This window comes from Schistocerca serialis, chromosome 6 (genome assembly GCF_023864345.2).
Source record: "Schistocerca serialis cubense isolate TAMUIC-IGC-003099 chromosome 6, iqSchSeri2.2, whole genome shotgun sequence".
In the NCBI taxonomy this organism is placed as follows: Eukaryota; Metazoa; Arthropoda; class Insecta; order Orthoptera; family Acrididae; genus Schistocerca; species Schistocerca serialis.
In genome coordinates, this window is record NC_064643.1 from 218,137,638 (window position 1) to 218,154,892 (window position 17,255).

At 38.7% G+C, this 17,255-nt stretch overlaps 2 protein-coding genes across 2 annotated transcripts in view; both read right to left on the reverse strand.

Moving 5' to 3' along the window:
* LOC126483742 (pre-mRNA-splicing factor syf1 homolog) overlaps nt 1-17,255 on the reverse strand; it is a 553,324-nt gene that overhangs the window by 377,626 nt on the left and 158,443 nt on the right. The window lies entirely within an intron of this gene.
* LOC126483748 (E3 ubiquitin-protein ligase PPP1R11) overlaps nt 1-17,255 on the reverse strand; it is an 81,978-nt gene that overhangs the window by 20,609 nt on the left and 44,114 nt on the right. The window contains exon 3 of the mRNA XM_050106890.1: nt 12,757-12,927. Within this exon, the coding sequence (XP_049962847.1) occupies nt 12,757-12,927 (171 nt within the window). The remainder of the gene's footprint in view (nt 1-12,756; nt 12,928-17,255) is intronic.

Here is a 17,255-nt window from a genome sequence, read left to right on the forward strand (position 1 = left end):
GAATGTGTTAACAGAGGTTAAGACCCAGAAGGTGTCAGGATGTGTTTGAGTGCAACTTTGCGTCCTGCAGTTCAGGTAAACTACTATTGCATGGAGAATTCAGGCAGCTCACATGGTGAGCATATTGGGTATCCCCAAGGCAGACTTCTGTGACTATTCATGTGCTCATTCAGGTTAGTGATGGTCATCCCTATATAAAACACTGTGCAGTGGACACAAATTAGTTGATAAACAATGTGTGTTTCTCAAGTTGCTATGCCTTTGATTTTGTAGGGTTTCCCAGTGGTGGTGTGTGAGTAGATCTTAGCAGATGCATGTAGGTTTTACAGTGGGGATGAATGCACATGTACCATGGGGTACACATAATAGTCTGCGAATGTCCCAGGGTTTGATTAGGATATCACATTCATTTTACAGATGTGGTCTCAGTTGCTTGTAGTTATGTTCCTATTGTAGTGATGTTTTCATTCTGTACATATTTCTAAGACATCTACAGTATCTTCCTTTCTTGTGTTTACAAAGACAAAAAGCTTTCAACATGTACCATTACTCTCTGATGTAACAGTAAGAAAATAACATTATGCTTTACAACTGCTTTCTAGTCAATAAGACGGTTTTCACAGCAAATTAGAACCATTAATTTCATTTATGTGAAAGGGAGGGGAGAAGTGAAATATGAAAGGAGAGAAGCAAAAGGTAAGGTTAACAGCAAAGTGCAAGATATTACACTCAAGAATAATATAAAACAAAAATAAATGAAAATTTGAGTAGTTGGAGCAACAGGCCCATAAGAACCATTAGAATTGCACCATGAATATAGCTTAGCTAACTGTGAGTGAATAACAGCTTATCTAAGGAGCCAAAAGGCCAAAACACAATCCATTATAATAGCAGCGAATGTGGACTGCCAATGTGCCATACAAAATTAAATTGACAGTAGAAATTCTACGAATATTTAACAACTTAAAATTTTGTGTTTAACATCTATTATATCTAGAAAGTATGCACCAATACACACTTTGTACATACAACATCACTCATCAGAGATAAATATCTAAAAGAAGTATTTTAACACTGATAAGGGAATGTGAAAATAAAGCCACAGATTTGATGACAGATTATGGACTTTTCAATTCTTCAACAAGATAAAGAATATGTGTAGTAACAAACAGTCTAAAAAGACATAATATGAGTCAACCTTCTAACAAATATATTTGGTTTATAGGTATTTAACTTTGAAATTTGGCTTGTGTGTGTGTGTGTGTGTGTGTGTGTGTGTGTGTGTGTAGGCTTGGGGGGGGGGGGGGGGGCGGCACGCGTAAATATCTTGCAATTCACTTGATACCATTTTCATAAATTCTATCTCTACATGGGCAGTCAGTTTACAAAATTTGCCCAATGGGCTTTATGACCATGAGTGCCTTTTATTAAAAACAGTATAGAGCACTAATTTCTGATGTATTGCTCACAACAGTTTAACAGTTTCACTAATTTTGACTAAGACTGCTGCAGTCTGATATAAGTGCCCACAGTCAGATTGAAGGTATCTTTACCAAAGTTCACATTCAGAAGGTACATTAAAGATGTTTGATGTTAATAAAGTACACTAGACCTGGGAATATGCTTATCATGAACGGAGAATAAGTGTTCTTTATTTTAACAATGTATTTCCTCTCAGAAAGACAAAGACAGATACAAAACACACTGAGAAGCAATGAATAGAAAGGATGGACTACTAAGGGAATAATCACTTCCTGTACAATCAAGAGGAAACATTATAGATTTCCAAAGCTGCTTTGGAAAGTCTAAAGAACCCTTAAGAAAGTCATAACAAATGCAAAGCAGACTTCAGACCATCAGCTTATATTATAAGCTCAGATAATATGAGTAAAGGACCTTGGTAAGTTGTCGATGGTACTACAGAAACCAGGACCATGTGGGTCTCACTCACCTGAAACAGAAGTTTCAAATGTAAAAGAGATGTGTGAAATAATTAACCTTGATTTCTCAAAGACTGCTGATCTATTGTCAGGAATCACTATGCCATCAGAATCTCACAAAATTATGATCCCAACATCAAACACAGCAACTGTCCTGACCGTAGCAACTAAACAAGAAACATTAAAAGACTTAATACTCACAAAATCATCATACTCATATGGAGTTGATGTTATCCCAGATTATTTATTAAAGTATATTTCTGTGGAAACTGTCATGATCCTATGTAATGTGATAAACAGCTCAATGAGCATAGGATACTTCCCAGAAGTATCAAAGACTTCAGAGGTTATTCTAGTCTACAAGACAGGGATAGACATGGCGTAAGCAATTATACTCTTATTTCCATACTTCCAGCTATATTTATGACAACTGAAAAGGTAAGATACAGGGAATGACAGCATTTCTTGGGGAACTACAGACAAAACACCAGTTTTGATTTTTAAGGAAAAAAGAAAGAAAAAAATGGGACTGTTTATTATTCACTTTTCATTTTCACTGACCAAGTTCTTCAATCATTCAATCAAAAGGAATTTCCTTCTGAGCTTTTCACTGATAAAAGTATGACTTTCGACTTTATTAATCACTACTGGTGGTTCAGACACTAGAATTACATGGCATCAGAGGAACAGAAAATCAGTGGTTTAAATCTTGCCTCACCCACTGAAAGCAAATGATCGAAAGCACAAGCTTTGAAGATCGAAAAAAGAAAATTGTTATGATACAGCCCAATGAGCTGTGGAGCTCCACAAGATGCAGCAATAGGCCCTTTCCTCTCCTATTCTTTATCAATTACCTCCCATCAAATCTCCCATGTTATTTGGAGATGGCCAAATTTTGCTCTTACAATCAGATTCAGATCCGCAAATGAAATACAAGATTAATGACACAACAGAAAAACTCCAATCCTGTATCCACAACAATAAATTGTTCCTAAACACAAACAAGATTGCTCATATGCTCTTCTATACATCCAGAAGCCACCATGCTTTATGGGATTCTTACAAACTGATGATAGAGGAACTGAACAAGTAGTAGAGACAATGTTTTCGGTAACGTTCACTGACAATTCACTCCAGTGGGATCAGCACAGGCAGAAACTGTAAAGTTGTAGAGAATGTTACACACTGAGAATCATCAGGCAATCATATGACATAAATTCTCAAAAACCTTTGTGTCATGGGTTTGCACACTTTACAACAGCCCCTTCCCGAAGGGGCCACTACAGAAAAATTTTCCTTGTGCAAAAGGCTAGATAAAATAATGAAGAGAGTACCAGCACAATCAGTAACCTACATACAATAAATACCGTTAGTCCCCTGTATTTATATTCTAGAAACAGTATTTTCTTTTTTCCCACAAAAAAATTAAAAAAATTAAAAAAAATAAAGAAATTCACAACAATTAAAAATGAATCAAAGACTGAGCAGAAGTCAAGATGGAGTGAGAAACATGGGCAGCCTGTTGTTCAACAAATTACCCACACTGATTTTTACAAATTGCTTCATTACATCAACAAGCAGACTGACACACAGTGCCTAAGCTATTAATTAAGGTTATGAGATCAAACAATGGAAAATTCAGGATGGAATGTAGCACTATCATGAAAAGGAAAGTTTCCACTCACCATGCAGCAAAAATGCTGAGACGCAGATAGGTGCAACAACAAAAAGCCTGACACAGATAAATAAAGCTTTCAGCCAGTAAGGCCTTCATCAACAATAGACTATACAAACACAAATGCAAACACACACACACACACACACACACACACACACACACAAATGCAGCTCACAAGCCTTCACAGACTGTAATTATCCTCCCAACATTATACAAAAAAAAATCTCCCATGCCTTATCCTTCCAGTCTCCCACCGCCCGGCCACAGAGGAACATTCCCCTCATAATTCAGTACCACTCATGACTGGAACAACTGAATTACATTCTCTGCCAGGGTTACGACTACCTCTCATCGTGCCCTGAAATGAGAAATGTCCTGCCAACTATCCTTCCCACACCTCCCTCAATGGTATTCCACTGTCCACCAAACCTACACAATATACTCGTCCGTCCCTACACAGACCCTGCTCCCAACCCTTACCTCATAGCTCACACCCCTGTAATACACCTAGGTGCAAGATCCCACCACCACCTACTCCAGTCTGGTCGCAAACATCGCCTGTTCCATAAAAGGCAGGGCTACCTGTGAAACCAGTCGTGATCTACAAGCTAAGCTGCAACCATTGTGCTGCATTCTATGTGGGCATGACAACTAACAAGCTGTCTGTCCTCATGAATGGCCACCGACAAAGAAACAACTGGACCACTCTGTTGCTGAGCACACCACCCAACACAACATCCTTCATTTCAATGACTGCTTCACAGCCTGTACCATATGGATCCTTCCCATCAACACTAGCTTTTCTGAATTGCGTAGGTGGGGACTTTCCCTGCAAACATCCTACATTCCCATAACCCTCCTGGCCTCAATCTTCGTTGGTCACTGTCCTCACCCATCTAGCCCCTTCCCTGTTCCCATTCCAGCACTACATAGCTGTCATTCCACCATCACACCCAATCTTTTTACTTCTCTCCTTTTCCACTATTTCTCACCTCCTCCCCACCTCTCTCCTGTCCTCCATCTAACCTGCAGCACTTCACTGTCATCCACCTCTACCGTACTATCCCTCCCACTCCCCACCCCAGCCTCATCCTAACCTCCACCTCTACTGGTAATGTTGTTCGTAGTGTGATTTCAGTTGCCTGAGACTGCAGTCGTGTGTGTGTGTGTGTGTGTGTGTGTGTGAGATCTAATGTTGACGAAGGCCTTACTGGCCTAAAGCTTTATTTATTTGTGACAGTCTATCTGCAACTCAGCACCTCTGCCATATAGCCCTTTTCATGAAATAGTTAAGGTTATGAGTTATTGTATTCCCACGGGAGTATACTGCAAGATGGTGACTGTAGCATAGCCTGTGTTAAGTTCGGCTTGCATATTTCAGTTGACATCAAATCTGTTCTCACTAATGCCATTTTTAATACAATCGGAACTTGAGTAAACTGCAGTGTTTTTTTGCAATAGTGCTAGATTTTTTGTGCTCCATCAATACCTACACTGGAAAAGTGAAGGACATGGAAGGTAACAACAACATATCCAGCAGCGGTGCAGCAGCAGATGCAGTGACACAGCCGACTACGAAGGTGAGGCCCTGATTTCTGTTGTAGCAGAAGTGATCTGCTCCAAGATAAGGGTTATGCTTCACAATAAAGATACTCTCAATATGACTGTGGGCACTTATATCAGGCTGCAGCAGTCTTAGTCAAAATGTAAGAAACTGTTTTGAGCAATACCTCAGAAATTAGTATCCTAAAAAGTTAGTTTCTGAGTACAAGAAAAAGACAACAGATTGGGAAGATGGATGAGTCAGAACAGTATCTATGGCAAAATAGCCTATGGCTGTGTGATGCAGCAGAAAATGAGGCAGAAAACACAGATATCCTGCTTATATAGGTTACATGTGAAAAATTATGTACTAAAGAAAGCAAAGTGGATACTGACATGAACTGTTATGTGGTATGAAGAGTATGAGATGCTACCACACCTCAGCCAATAATTGTGAAGTTCATCTCATATCAAAAAAAGTGCGGAGATTTGTAGCCGGGGGAAAAAATTAGTAGAGACAGGGTCTACAATAAGAGAAGATCTGACACAGAAACAGCTGAAGATTTTGAACAACGCCATATCCCATTATGGCCTAGAGAGAGTGTGGACTCAGGATAGCAGAGTAATTATCATGAACTCAGCTGGAAATAAGATAGTTACCAATAAGACTGAACAGAATAAGAACTAAGTAAAAATACACGAGCCAAAGTGTAAACTTAACACTGCTTGCTTTGATTTACTACTATCCAGAGTAACATCCCTTATAGTCTGAAATACTATCTTGCAGTTCTAGGATCTTTGTATTTGAGCCTTTACTAAATTGCACATAACTGTGGCTATTATTAAACTTTAGTTACTGCTGACACCAACTATAGTTCCTCTGCCCAAAAATTCTCTACCTGTTTGTAATAGCAGCATGGTGATCATTACTCTTTTCCTTGATTATGTTACTCAAATATTTTTTTTGTTCTCTCTGCTCTAAACTGCTAATTACAAAATCACAACCAATGTTTATTATAGTAACTGCAAACTTAATTGTAGCTTTTTATGCTAATCTTGTAGTTATTCAATTTAATTTTCTCCACTGGTGACACTGTCCTTATAAATCATACATCTTTTTATGAATATAATAGAGGGAAACATTCCACGTGGGAAAAATATATCTAAAAACAAAGATGATTTAACTTACCAAGCGAAAGCATTGGCATGTTGATAGACACTCAAACAAATATAAACACACACAAAATTCAAGCTTTCGCAACCAACGGTTGCTTCGTCAGGAAAGAGGGAAGGAGAGGGAAAGACGAAAGGATGTAGGTTTTAAGGGAGAGGGTAAGGAGTCATTCCAGTCCCGGGAGCGGGTACACTAATTACACTTCATCCTTAAAAAAAAGGATCAACTGTCTCACATGCATCACTATCTTGCCCATATTTTCCTCATAACAAATATTCCCCATAGATTTCCTATATCTCCGTAATCTCAGAAAATCTTAGCTTTGCAATCTCCTTTCATTCAGCAATCACAAGAAAGAACCTCTCCGGCGCACAAAATCTCGTCCACCCCTGAGCTACATTGACTCCTGGAAGTGTCCTCCTCTGTCCCCAGCTGCAGGTAGGGGCAAACATGGCAAATGGCCTCCTACAGGCCACCCAGCAGCACACATCAGACCTGTTAGTAGTGCATCGTAATGTTCAATCCTTAAGTGCACATTAAGAAGAACTGAGTCTTCTCTTCCACCAACTAAGCTTCTAGGTAATCCTACTTTCCAAAATGTGACCAAAACCACACACGTCCTCTGTATCTGTTCATCTCCTACAAAATGCATTTCTCAGGACTGGCAGGCCAAATAAGCACAGTGGGGTCATTGATGTGTGTATACAATATGACCTCAAACACAAAGTCTTAAGTGTGTTGAACTTTTTAAAAAAAAAAAAAAAAAAAAAAAAAGTTGGGGGGGGGGGGGGGGGGGGGGGGCAGGCAGGCTGAATTCATGTCCGTTGAAATAAATGAAAGCCAAGGAAACTGTTTAGTCACAACAGCATGCACATTCTTCCATCACAACACAATCATCATACAGTAAGAGTTGCACTCATACAGATCTGCTCACAAAAATAAAGACTGACACAGTAAGAGATGTAGCTGAAGCTTTGGCTCCATGCCTCTCAGCAGATAATGTATAATTCCTGGCTTACTACTCATAGCCCCAAAACTCAAATCGTGTTATTTAACTTGCAGAAACATTAAACACACAAATTGTGATGCTCCAACAGTTGATTGCTCGAAAACCTCTTTGTATCACATGACCAGAGCTCTCAATTGATGGTAAAATCCTAGTGAGGCTGCCCACAGGCATTTCAAGGCAAGTCTGAAACCCAAATGTTACAAAGAACACAGAAAGCTGTGAAACAGAGTAAAGCAATGAGCTTGCAATTTCAAAATCAGGCATGGTCATTCCTGTGTATCGAACTATACAACACCTTAGACTCTGTGAAAGAACATCTATAGCTACAGTGTCAGAAAGGAAAAAATCAGAAACTGCTTATCAAGTCTCAGCTAACAAACTGAATGAGCTTTTCCTCAGCATGAGTAAACCCTTCTCCTTAAAGAACTATCGTTCCCAAGAATCCTTAGGCTGCCTAACTAACCATTCCGCTTTCCATGTAAAGCACATAAATTTGGAAATTTGTGGTAAGTTTCTATGAGAGCAAACTGCTGAGGATATTGGTCCCTAGGCTTACGCACTACCTAATCTAACTTAAACTAACTTACACTAAGGACAAAACACACACACACACACCCATGCCCAAGGGAGGACTCGAACCTCCGACAAGGCAATGTAAAGCACATAACAATAAATACCACAAGAAAAGCAATAATAAATATTTCTTCTAAAGCAATAGACAACGACAGTATCAACAGATTCACAACTAAGTACTTGTCTTAACAGATGTACCTGTCTTAACACATGTATCTTCTTTCACAAACGGAACATATCCAACTCCACGGAAAAGTAGCATTGTCTAACCTATTCCTAAGACTGAAGACATGCAATGATCTTGAGATTAATGACCAACTGGCATATTACCTGCTCTATCCAAAATCCTGTTGTTCATGACCAAATTATTGAACACTTACGCACATTCAGCCCGGCTTTCATAAACACCATACCACAAACATGGCACTAATTAAGATAGCTGATGACCTGTGATATGCCACAGACAACTGTGAGGCTACAACATTGACACTATCGGACATCGGCAAAGCTTTTTATACTGTCAATGTTGACATAATGCTCGCAAAAATTCACCTGCTACATTTTTCTGAGTGTGGGCTGAAATGGTTTGAAAGTTATTTAAAAAACAGACAGCAATATGTTGTGTTTCAGAACGAAAAGTTGAACTGCAAAAATGTTCTCTCAGAAATGCCACATGGGTCAGTCTAGGGCTCTCTCTTATTTTTCCTTGTATGTAGATGATATTTCATCAGTTCTGTCTTTCTGTAATCAGCATTCCTATGCCAATGATCTCCAGCTTTACCTAAGTGACAGACATGAACATAACACTGCACCTACATAGATGAATGACAGTCTGCTCTTGGTCATATGAATGATGGTCCACTTTTGGTCATAAAACTGGCGCAAAATCTGGGACATGAAAAAAAGAAGAGCCACATGTGATCTTAGTATCCCATCAGAAATTAAAAAGTTCAGAATTCCGCTGACAATCTTATTCTGCTCGATGGTATTCCAATACCATGCCAGAAAATAGTGAAGTGTTTCAGTGTTACTTTGGATGAGCATTTCAACTGAGCAGAAGATACTGCTGCCATGTGTGAAAAGAGTTCTGCTTGCCTTACACCCTCAACACATTTTTTAACAGGATGTGAAATTGTAACATTGTGTAATCATTCATTTTACTGAACTTCCACTATTGTGACATAATCCAACACAACATGAGTAGCGAAAACACTAAAAGGCTAGAAATTACCTCGCTTGTGTGCATTAAACCTGCAACATTCCTCTATACGACCATACCAGTGCTCCATAATCCCAGTTAGGGTGGTTGTGGCCAGACAAAGTTATGTGACTGCCTTCCACAACGTCTATTTCATCAATTCCACACTGCACAGGCACTCCAGTATCTTTCACTAGACATTAAGGGGAGACAGAGGCAGTCTGACACTGATATCTTCGTAAATCCATGTATCAGTCATTTTTTGTTCAATCTCACTGAAATTTTGCACTCTTATGTAGAGGGATCCACTATGCTTTAAATACTTTTTACAGAATTTTTAATAAAATTTTAATACTGTGGGAGAATTTTGAATTTTTGTTACATTATTATTTTAAGGTACACTTTTTAATTATTTCAATGTAAATTTTGCAAATTTTTTTTATGATAAAGTAATCTATACTAATAAATGTACAATTATTTCTATTATTTTCTGTGATATTTTGAATTTGAACAACCATAAAACTGTTTATAATGTCTAGATTAAAATTTTGTTACATTTAAATATTGCTTCCAAATAAGAGAATAGGTGTGCCAAACTCCATCGAAATCCTTCCGAGAGTTTCTGACGTGTGTGATCCTGAATGGAGAAAACCCCAAGTTGCAGAAAAATCATTTTAAAGTTTGAATGAAATGTTTTCAAAAATTTTTAGTCATACCTTAGGTAAAACTGCCCACCCCATATTTCAGTTCTTCCTCAATGTTCTGCAGCTCTTTTAGCTCCTCTGCTACTTTGCCTTGCAGTTTTTTTCTATATTCTGTACTGTAGTCTCCACTTTCACGATTCATTGCTCATTGATGATCTGCAGCATCTGCTCAGTAAAGACTCAGGTGTAAAGCCCAACTTACTGAGGATGTGAAGCCTTGCCACATTCCTATCACTGAACACTGCTGCAGCTTCCAAAGCAGAAATCTTGACTACCAAACTGGAAGCAGTTTTTGGACAACTCCTCCAAATAAGAGCACTGAAACTTTCATTTGGGTTCTGTGTTTTGCCACACAGACATTTTCTAGCAGTTCTGGTTAAGCCAATGCTCTTAACAGTTGGTTTAATGGCCACTGCAACTTCATAAGGAAGGTCATTTTTATGGCTGTAAGTTTCCCCACTTTCTTTGCTTTTCAGAAATTTGCACCATTCATTAGAACACAGGCCTTGTTGAGGTGTTGTGTCTGTCAACAAGTAATGAAACCAAATGGCCCATACTGCCTTCCTCATATAGACTTGCAGGCTGTCAATTCTCTTCTTAGTTAGTCTATTTTTAGCTCCCAGTGGCTTCCCATCCACTAGTAGCTTGCCTTTATTGTCTGCAACAAGTCTTCCGAGTCATCTGCCCATCCTCTTCTGAATATGGTCTAAGCACTCCAGTTTTTCAGTATTGCAGTTTTTTCCATAGGACTGACTTTCAACTACATTCTTGAAAGCACTAAAGTCTCCATCCCCTGAACACTGAGTGTATCTTACTACATACTTTCGTAAAAACCTATGGAAAATAAGTTTCATACCAGCAGCTTCCATCCCACCACAGGAGCCTACATAATTCCTGCTACAAATGGCTTTTGAGCTTCTTGTCACTATTTCTTTACCTGCATCATTATATTTATTGTGCAAGGAACACGCAGAAGAATATTTAGACATCACCTGTAAGTCTACTACTTTTCCAGGGTCAACACTGATGACTGCTGAAACTCCATCCAGTAAAGTATGCACCCTCTTCATCCAGTAACTGCCACAAGGAACTGCTATATGTTTTGATATCAGTTGCATAACAATTGTCTTGAATTGTCACTTGCCCTTAGACTGCCATTTTCATGCTATCTTCAATTACTGCACTGAAGACAGTAGTGTTCACCGCAGTAAATTTTAGGGGGGAACCAGGCATGTTCATAATACCACATAAAAGGTTTCTCCCTCTCTTCCAATCCCTATACATCTTAGTCCATAAGCAAATTTCATATTGGCTTCATACATTCTATTACTGGCCATCGATGTCTTGATTGGAGTGTCAGCATCACAGTTTTGACATAAAATGTGCAGTGTGCAAAGCAAACCTTCTCTCTCTCTCTCTCTCTCTCTCTCTCTCTCTCTCTCTCTCTCTCTCTCTCTCTCTCTCCCCATCATCCCCAAATTCACATTTCTCCACAAAAAAAAGCACTTGCTGGCTGTCATAAGTGCCTCAGCTACCATTTTCAGAGCCACAATCCCGAAGCCTGTATTTCTGTCATGATTTATTGCTTCTGACAAAATATCTTTCCAAAGTTTTATTTTCGATGCACTTGGAGAAAAGCTAATGACTGAATCTGCACGCCCGATCCTAACCTCAGCATTGGTTTTTCACTTGATATTGGAAATATATTCTTCAAATACTTTACTAGGCCGAGGCATTGCAAAAAATGATCAATATATTCAACCTTGCACAAAGAATGACACAATAAATCCAACTTCAATCAAATTCCACTTAACAGCACAAAACTTGTTTACAAAGCTCAACAGCCTTCTATACAACACTGCTGTGTTGCGTACAAAAAATCACAGACTTCCAAAGCTACATTTTCCAGGTTCACAGGCCAAATCAAGCAAGAAAATTTTTCCTCCACTGTGTACCTAAAAAGATGGGCATATGGCGCATTACACTGTTTACGGTTTTAATTTTTATTACACCATTTGTATTTCGAATTTCAAAGAAAAAATTTGGGATAATAATCTCAAATAAGCAAATAAAAAAATTGTGATTTTTTCATGATTTCTGCCACTGTCTCCCCTTAAATACATGTCATATCATCATCACCATCATCACAACACAAGTTCTCACTTATCTAGTTATCCAGCTAGCTGTGCCTATTCATACAGGGGGGGGGGGGGGGGGGAAAGACATTCGCAAATTCCTTCACTGTTTCTGTTGTTAACCTATGGAACAAGCTGCCCTACTCTATGTATGCAAGTCAACGCCCTGTTGCCTTTAAGGTAAAGCTGAAACAGTTCCTTGTCTCATCTTGATAATGTTTCCCCAAAAACTAATGTATATACCCAGTTTTCCCCTTTGTCTAATAGCGAAACCAACACTCCTAACATCTCCCAGCTACACTTCTTTCTCTTATCCTTTATCTATGAGTCACACCACTTCCTTTCCCCTTATATTCATTAACTGTATGTTATGAAGTTTCTCTTTCTCTCCCTCTTGAACCTCTTTCTCTCATACCCATTGCTGCTACCACTCATAATTAAAAAGCTCCCTTCCCATAATTATCTATTTATTATTGTACTTAACAAGTACTACTATAAACTGTGTTTTTTATCTGTTCTACTGTCATTTTTTATTTCTATATGTAATGTAACATGGTTATCATAGTATGTATAATGTAAAATATGTAGAACATCTTTTTATGTGTAAGAGAGGCTCTAATGGTCCTAATCTTGCCAGGTTAAATAAATCAATAAACAAATATAAATAAATTTTTTAAAAAATCATCAGTTAGCAACTGTGCAGAAGTTGTGCTGCTTGGTGTAACTAGTATCGAAGTAACCTCCATAAGCAATAAAATACGGTTATCCTAATCAATCAATCATTAACATTATTTATATCTTACCATTAGGAGGGGAGCATGCACCATCTTTATCTTCCAATGGGCATGAAGAACCATTATCTTGTTTCTTCTTCCTTTTCCTTTCTACATGACCATGACAGTTCTCACATTCATCATCATCACTATCAGAGGAGCTTTCACCAAACTGTCTTGGTTTCTCATACTGGCAACAACCTGCAAAAAATGTAACTTGCCGTCATGAAACATAATCACTAGTATCAACACTGAATAGAAATTAACTTGGATGTGAGAGGTATAAAAACACCATGACAAATAAAACAGTGTACACAAATAAAACAGTGTAACCATAAAAGAATGACAGTATTTACTATTATCAGAGAATTTTTATTTTTCACTTTCGAAGTGGCTTAGAAAGGAGTGAAGAGTACAAATTCCATACAATATGGATGTAGAGAGCAGGGTTAGCACTGCATTCCTCATATAGTGCAGTCATGAGAAATAGGACCCACGTTTTGTGTTTTATGCCAAGCACACACCAGGTTAAATCAAAAGGTTAAATCAGTTTATCTTTGACCACCAACCCAGTGTTGTAAATACTGAATAATAAAATTAATGTATGTGTGTGTGGTATTTTCTGTGTGAAAGATTACTATAAATGTAAAACTGACTCATCCCATATTATAGCAAGAGATTGAAATCATTATCCATGGAATATGCAAATAACAAACTGCATTCCGGAATGGAATTTTCACTCTGCAGCAGAGACTGCACTGGCAGACAAACTGTGTGCCAGACTGAGAATTGAACTCGAAACCTTTGCCTTTCATGGGCATTTATGTAATTTCCATTGATGGAATACAGTAAACACTTTTAAATATTAGCCAAAACTTAACTGCTTCATATTTTGTACTGTCCTCAATGCTCTTCAATATGAATAGAATTAATATACACAATCAACCAATAAATGCAACACAATTCTGAGTGTGCATTTTCCAAGTATCTTGCTAATAAACCAAAGTCTGTCACTCTTGTTACATATGGCTGAACCTATGAGACCATTCCATTTCATGTCCCTGCATGTTGTCACACCCAGATATTTGTATAAGTCATCTAATTCTCTATAGTCAAAAGATACTACTTTTCTGGGTTTTGTGGAGTTCATAATTTCACATTTCTGAACATTTAAAACAAGTTGTCAATCTCTGCAAAGAGATCCTATAAAGATCTCACTAATATTTGTGCAGCTTTATAAAGACAGAACTTAATTACAGACAAATGTATCATCTGCAAAAGCCTGAGGTTAGTATTGATGCTGACTGCTAGGTTATTAATATACAATATGAACAAGAAGCATCCTAACACACTTCCCCTGGGGCACACCTGAAATTGTTTTTACTTCTGTCGATGATTTTCCATCCAAGATAATATGCTGCATCTTTCCTACCATGAATGCCCCCAAATTTTGTTTGATGGTCCACATAATCACATTTTTGTTAATAATTATACTCTTATCAATACTCACTGGTGAGGTACCGAGTAAAATGATTTTCAGAAGTAAGAGAGAGGGAAAAGAAAGAAAGAAAGAAAGAAAATACTGCATCCACTGACTGCCTTGATCCACGCATTTCAGAAAATCTTGTGAGAAAAGTGCAAGTTGGGTTTTGCAAGACTGATGTTTTTGGAATCCATGCTAGCAAGCATGTAAATCATTCTGTTCAAGATATCTTATTCTGTCTAAGCTCAGTATATGCTCTATGATTCTACAATGGTAGGTCAATAAATAAATGTCAGTTTACTCTATGCCATGTTTAAATTACGCATGCACTTTTCACCAGAAGACAGCCGCTTATGTATGCTCGTTGTAGATGCTGCAGGACACCATGTGACAGCCAGTGTAAGATGGTGGGTGCGCTGCACGAGTGAACACAAGCAGAACACTATGAATTCGTGTTTTTTGTGGGCCAGAGGACTGTCCACAGAATAGTGCATCCCAAAATTCAACATCTGTATGGCAACACATGTTTGTCATAGATTAATGTCTTGAGCTGTATCCATAAGTTTAATGAGGGAAGGCAAAGCATGGATTCCGGAAACAGCGATCGTGTGAGACCCAATTCGCTTTATTTGTTCATGAGACCCAGAAAATATTAGATACAGGCTCCCAGGTAGATGCCATTTTCCTTGACTTCCGGAAGGCGTTCGATACAGTTCCGCACTGTCACCTGATAAACAAAGTAAGAGCCTACGGAATATCAGACCAGCTGTGTGACTGGATTGAAGAGCTTTTAGCAAACAGAACACAGCATGTTGTTATCAATGGAGAGACATCTACAGATGTTAAAGTAACCTCTGGTGTGTCACAGGGGAGTGTTATGGGACCACTGCTTTTCACAATATATATAAATGACCTAGTAGATGGTGTCGGAAGTTCCATGCGGCTTTTCGCAGATGATGCTGTAGTATACAGAGAAGTTGCAGCATTAGAAAATTGCAGTGAAATGCAGGAAGATCTGCAGCGGATAGGCACTTGGTGCAGGGAGTGGCAATTGACCCTTAACATAGACAAATGTAATGTACTGCGAATATATAGAAAGAAGGGTCATTTATTGTATGATTATATGATAGCAGAACAAATACTGGTAGCAGTTACTTCTGTAAAATATCTGGGAGTATGTGTATGGAACGATTTGAAGTGGAATGATCATATAAAATTAACTGTTGGTAAGGTGGGTGCCAGGTTGAGATTCATTGGGAGAGTCCTTAGAAAATGTAGTCCACCAACAAAGGTGGTGGCTTACAAAACACTCGTTCGACCTATACCTTGAGTATTGCTCATCAGTGTGGGATCCGTACTAGATCGGGTTGACGGAGGAGATAGAGAAGATCCAAAGAAGAGGGGCGCGTTTCGTCACAAGGTTATTTGGTAAGCGTGATAGCGTTACGGAGATGTTTAGCAAACTCAAGTGGCAGACTCTGCAAGAGAGCATCGCGGTGTAGCTTGCTGTCCAGGTTTCGAGAGGGTGTGTTTCTGGATGAGGTATCGAATATGTTGCTTCCCCCTACTTATCACTCCCGAGGAGATCACAAATGTAAAATTAGAAAGATTCGAGCACGCACAGAGGCTTTCTGGCAGTCGTTCTTCCCATGAACCATACGCGAGTGGAACAGGAAAGGGAGGTAATGAGAGTGGCATGTAAAATGCCCTCCGCCACATACCGTTGGGTGGTTTGCGGAGTATAAATGTAGATGTAGATGTAGAAGGTTTACGAGCATCCTGGTCGTCTTGTGGTGAAGGCAACTGAAATCACAGAGCAATGTGCAGAACAGATCATTCATAACATCGTTTTTGAGAACATTTCTCATGGTGAAATATTGGTCTGGCTAAAAGGACTTTGAAAATGGATTACAAACAATCTCGACCACAATAAACCATTTATTTTGTGGAGCCATAACAGCTGCTCCATTCACCACCACCATGGTATTAAGGCTGTGAGAATGGTCACACACTGACCCAAGCAAGTAACCATTGAAAAAAAAAAAGGCTTTAATGTGGTTGAGACTGTTATCCATTTATAAAGTCATTCATAATTACTGTAGTGTGACGATCGACAACACAACACTTGCTGTAGGCTGTTCACATGGAACTATGAGGGTAATCCCAAAAGTAAGGTCTCCTATTTATTTATAAGTACACAGACCTGTTTATTTCTATAATGGTTTACATCAGTTTACAGCTTGAACTTTTAGCTTTTTGCTGACATAATCACCATATCTGTTGATGCATTTTTGTAGACGCTGTGGCAGTTTTTGTACGCCCATGTCATAACAGCACACTGCCATGCTGTTCAGAAAGTTATGAACTTCTTCTATCATCTCGTTGTCGGAGCTGAATCGCTTTCCGGCCAAATGTTCTTTTAACCTAGGGAACAAGTGATAGTCACCAAGTGCCAAGTCAGGACTATAGGGTGGGTGGGTGATTGTGTTCCACTGAGACTGTTGCAGGAGAGCAATGGTTTGCCGAGCGATGTGTGGGCGAGCGTTGTCTTTGAGAATGTGTACGCCCTTGCTCAACATTCCTCTTCTCCAGTTCTGAATTGCCCATTTAGTTTTTTCAGAGTCTCACAGTACCTGTCAACATTAATTGTGGTCCCAGCGATTCAACTCCAATAACGAGGTGAAAGAAGAGGTTCATAACTTTCTGAACAGCATGGCGGCAAGCTGGTATGTAGAAATAAACAGGTCTCTGTAGTTATAAAAAAATAGGAGACCTTACTTTTGGGATTACCCTCGTACTTCCAACATCATGCATGAGAAGTTTAGGTTTCATAGAGTTTATGCACATTGGATGCCACGCATATTGACTAAGGAACATAAAATGAACAGAATAGGTCTGTCTTTGCAGCACACATTCCGTACTCTAAAGGAGGAGACGACTTCATGGCATGAATTGTTACAAGGGATTTTTATATATATATATATATATATATATATATATAAAAAACAAAGATGAGGTGACTTACCGAACAAAAGCGCTGGCAGGT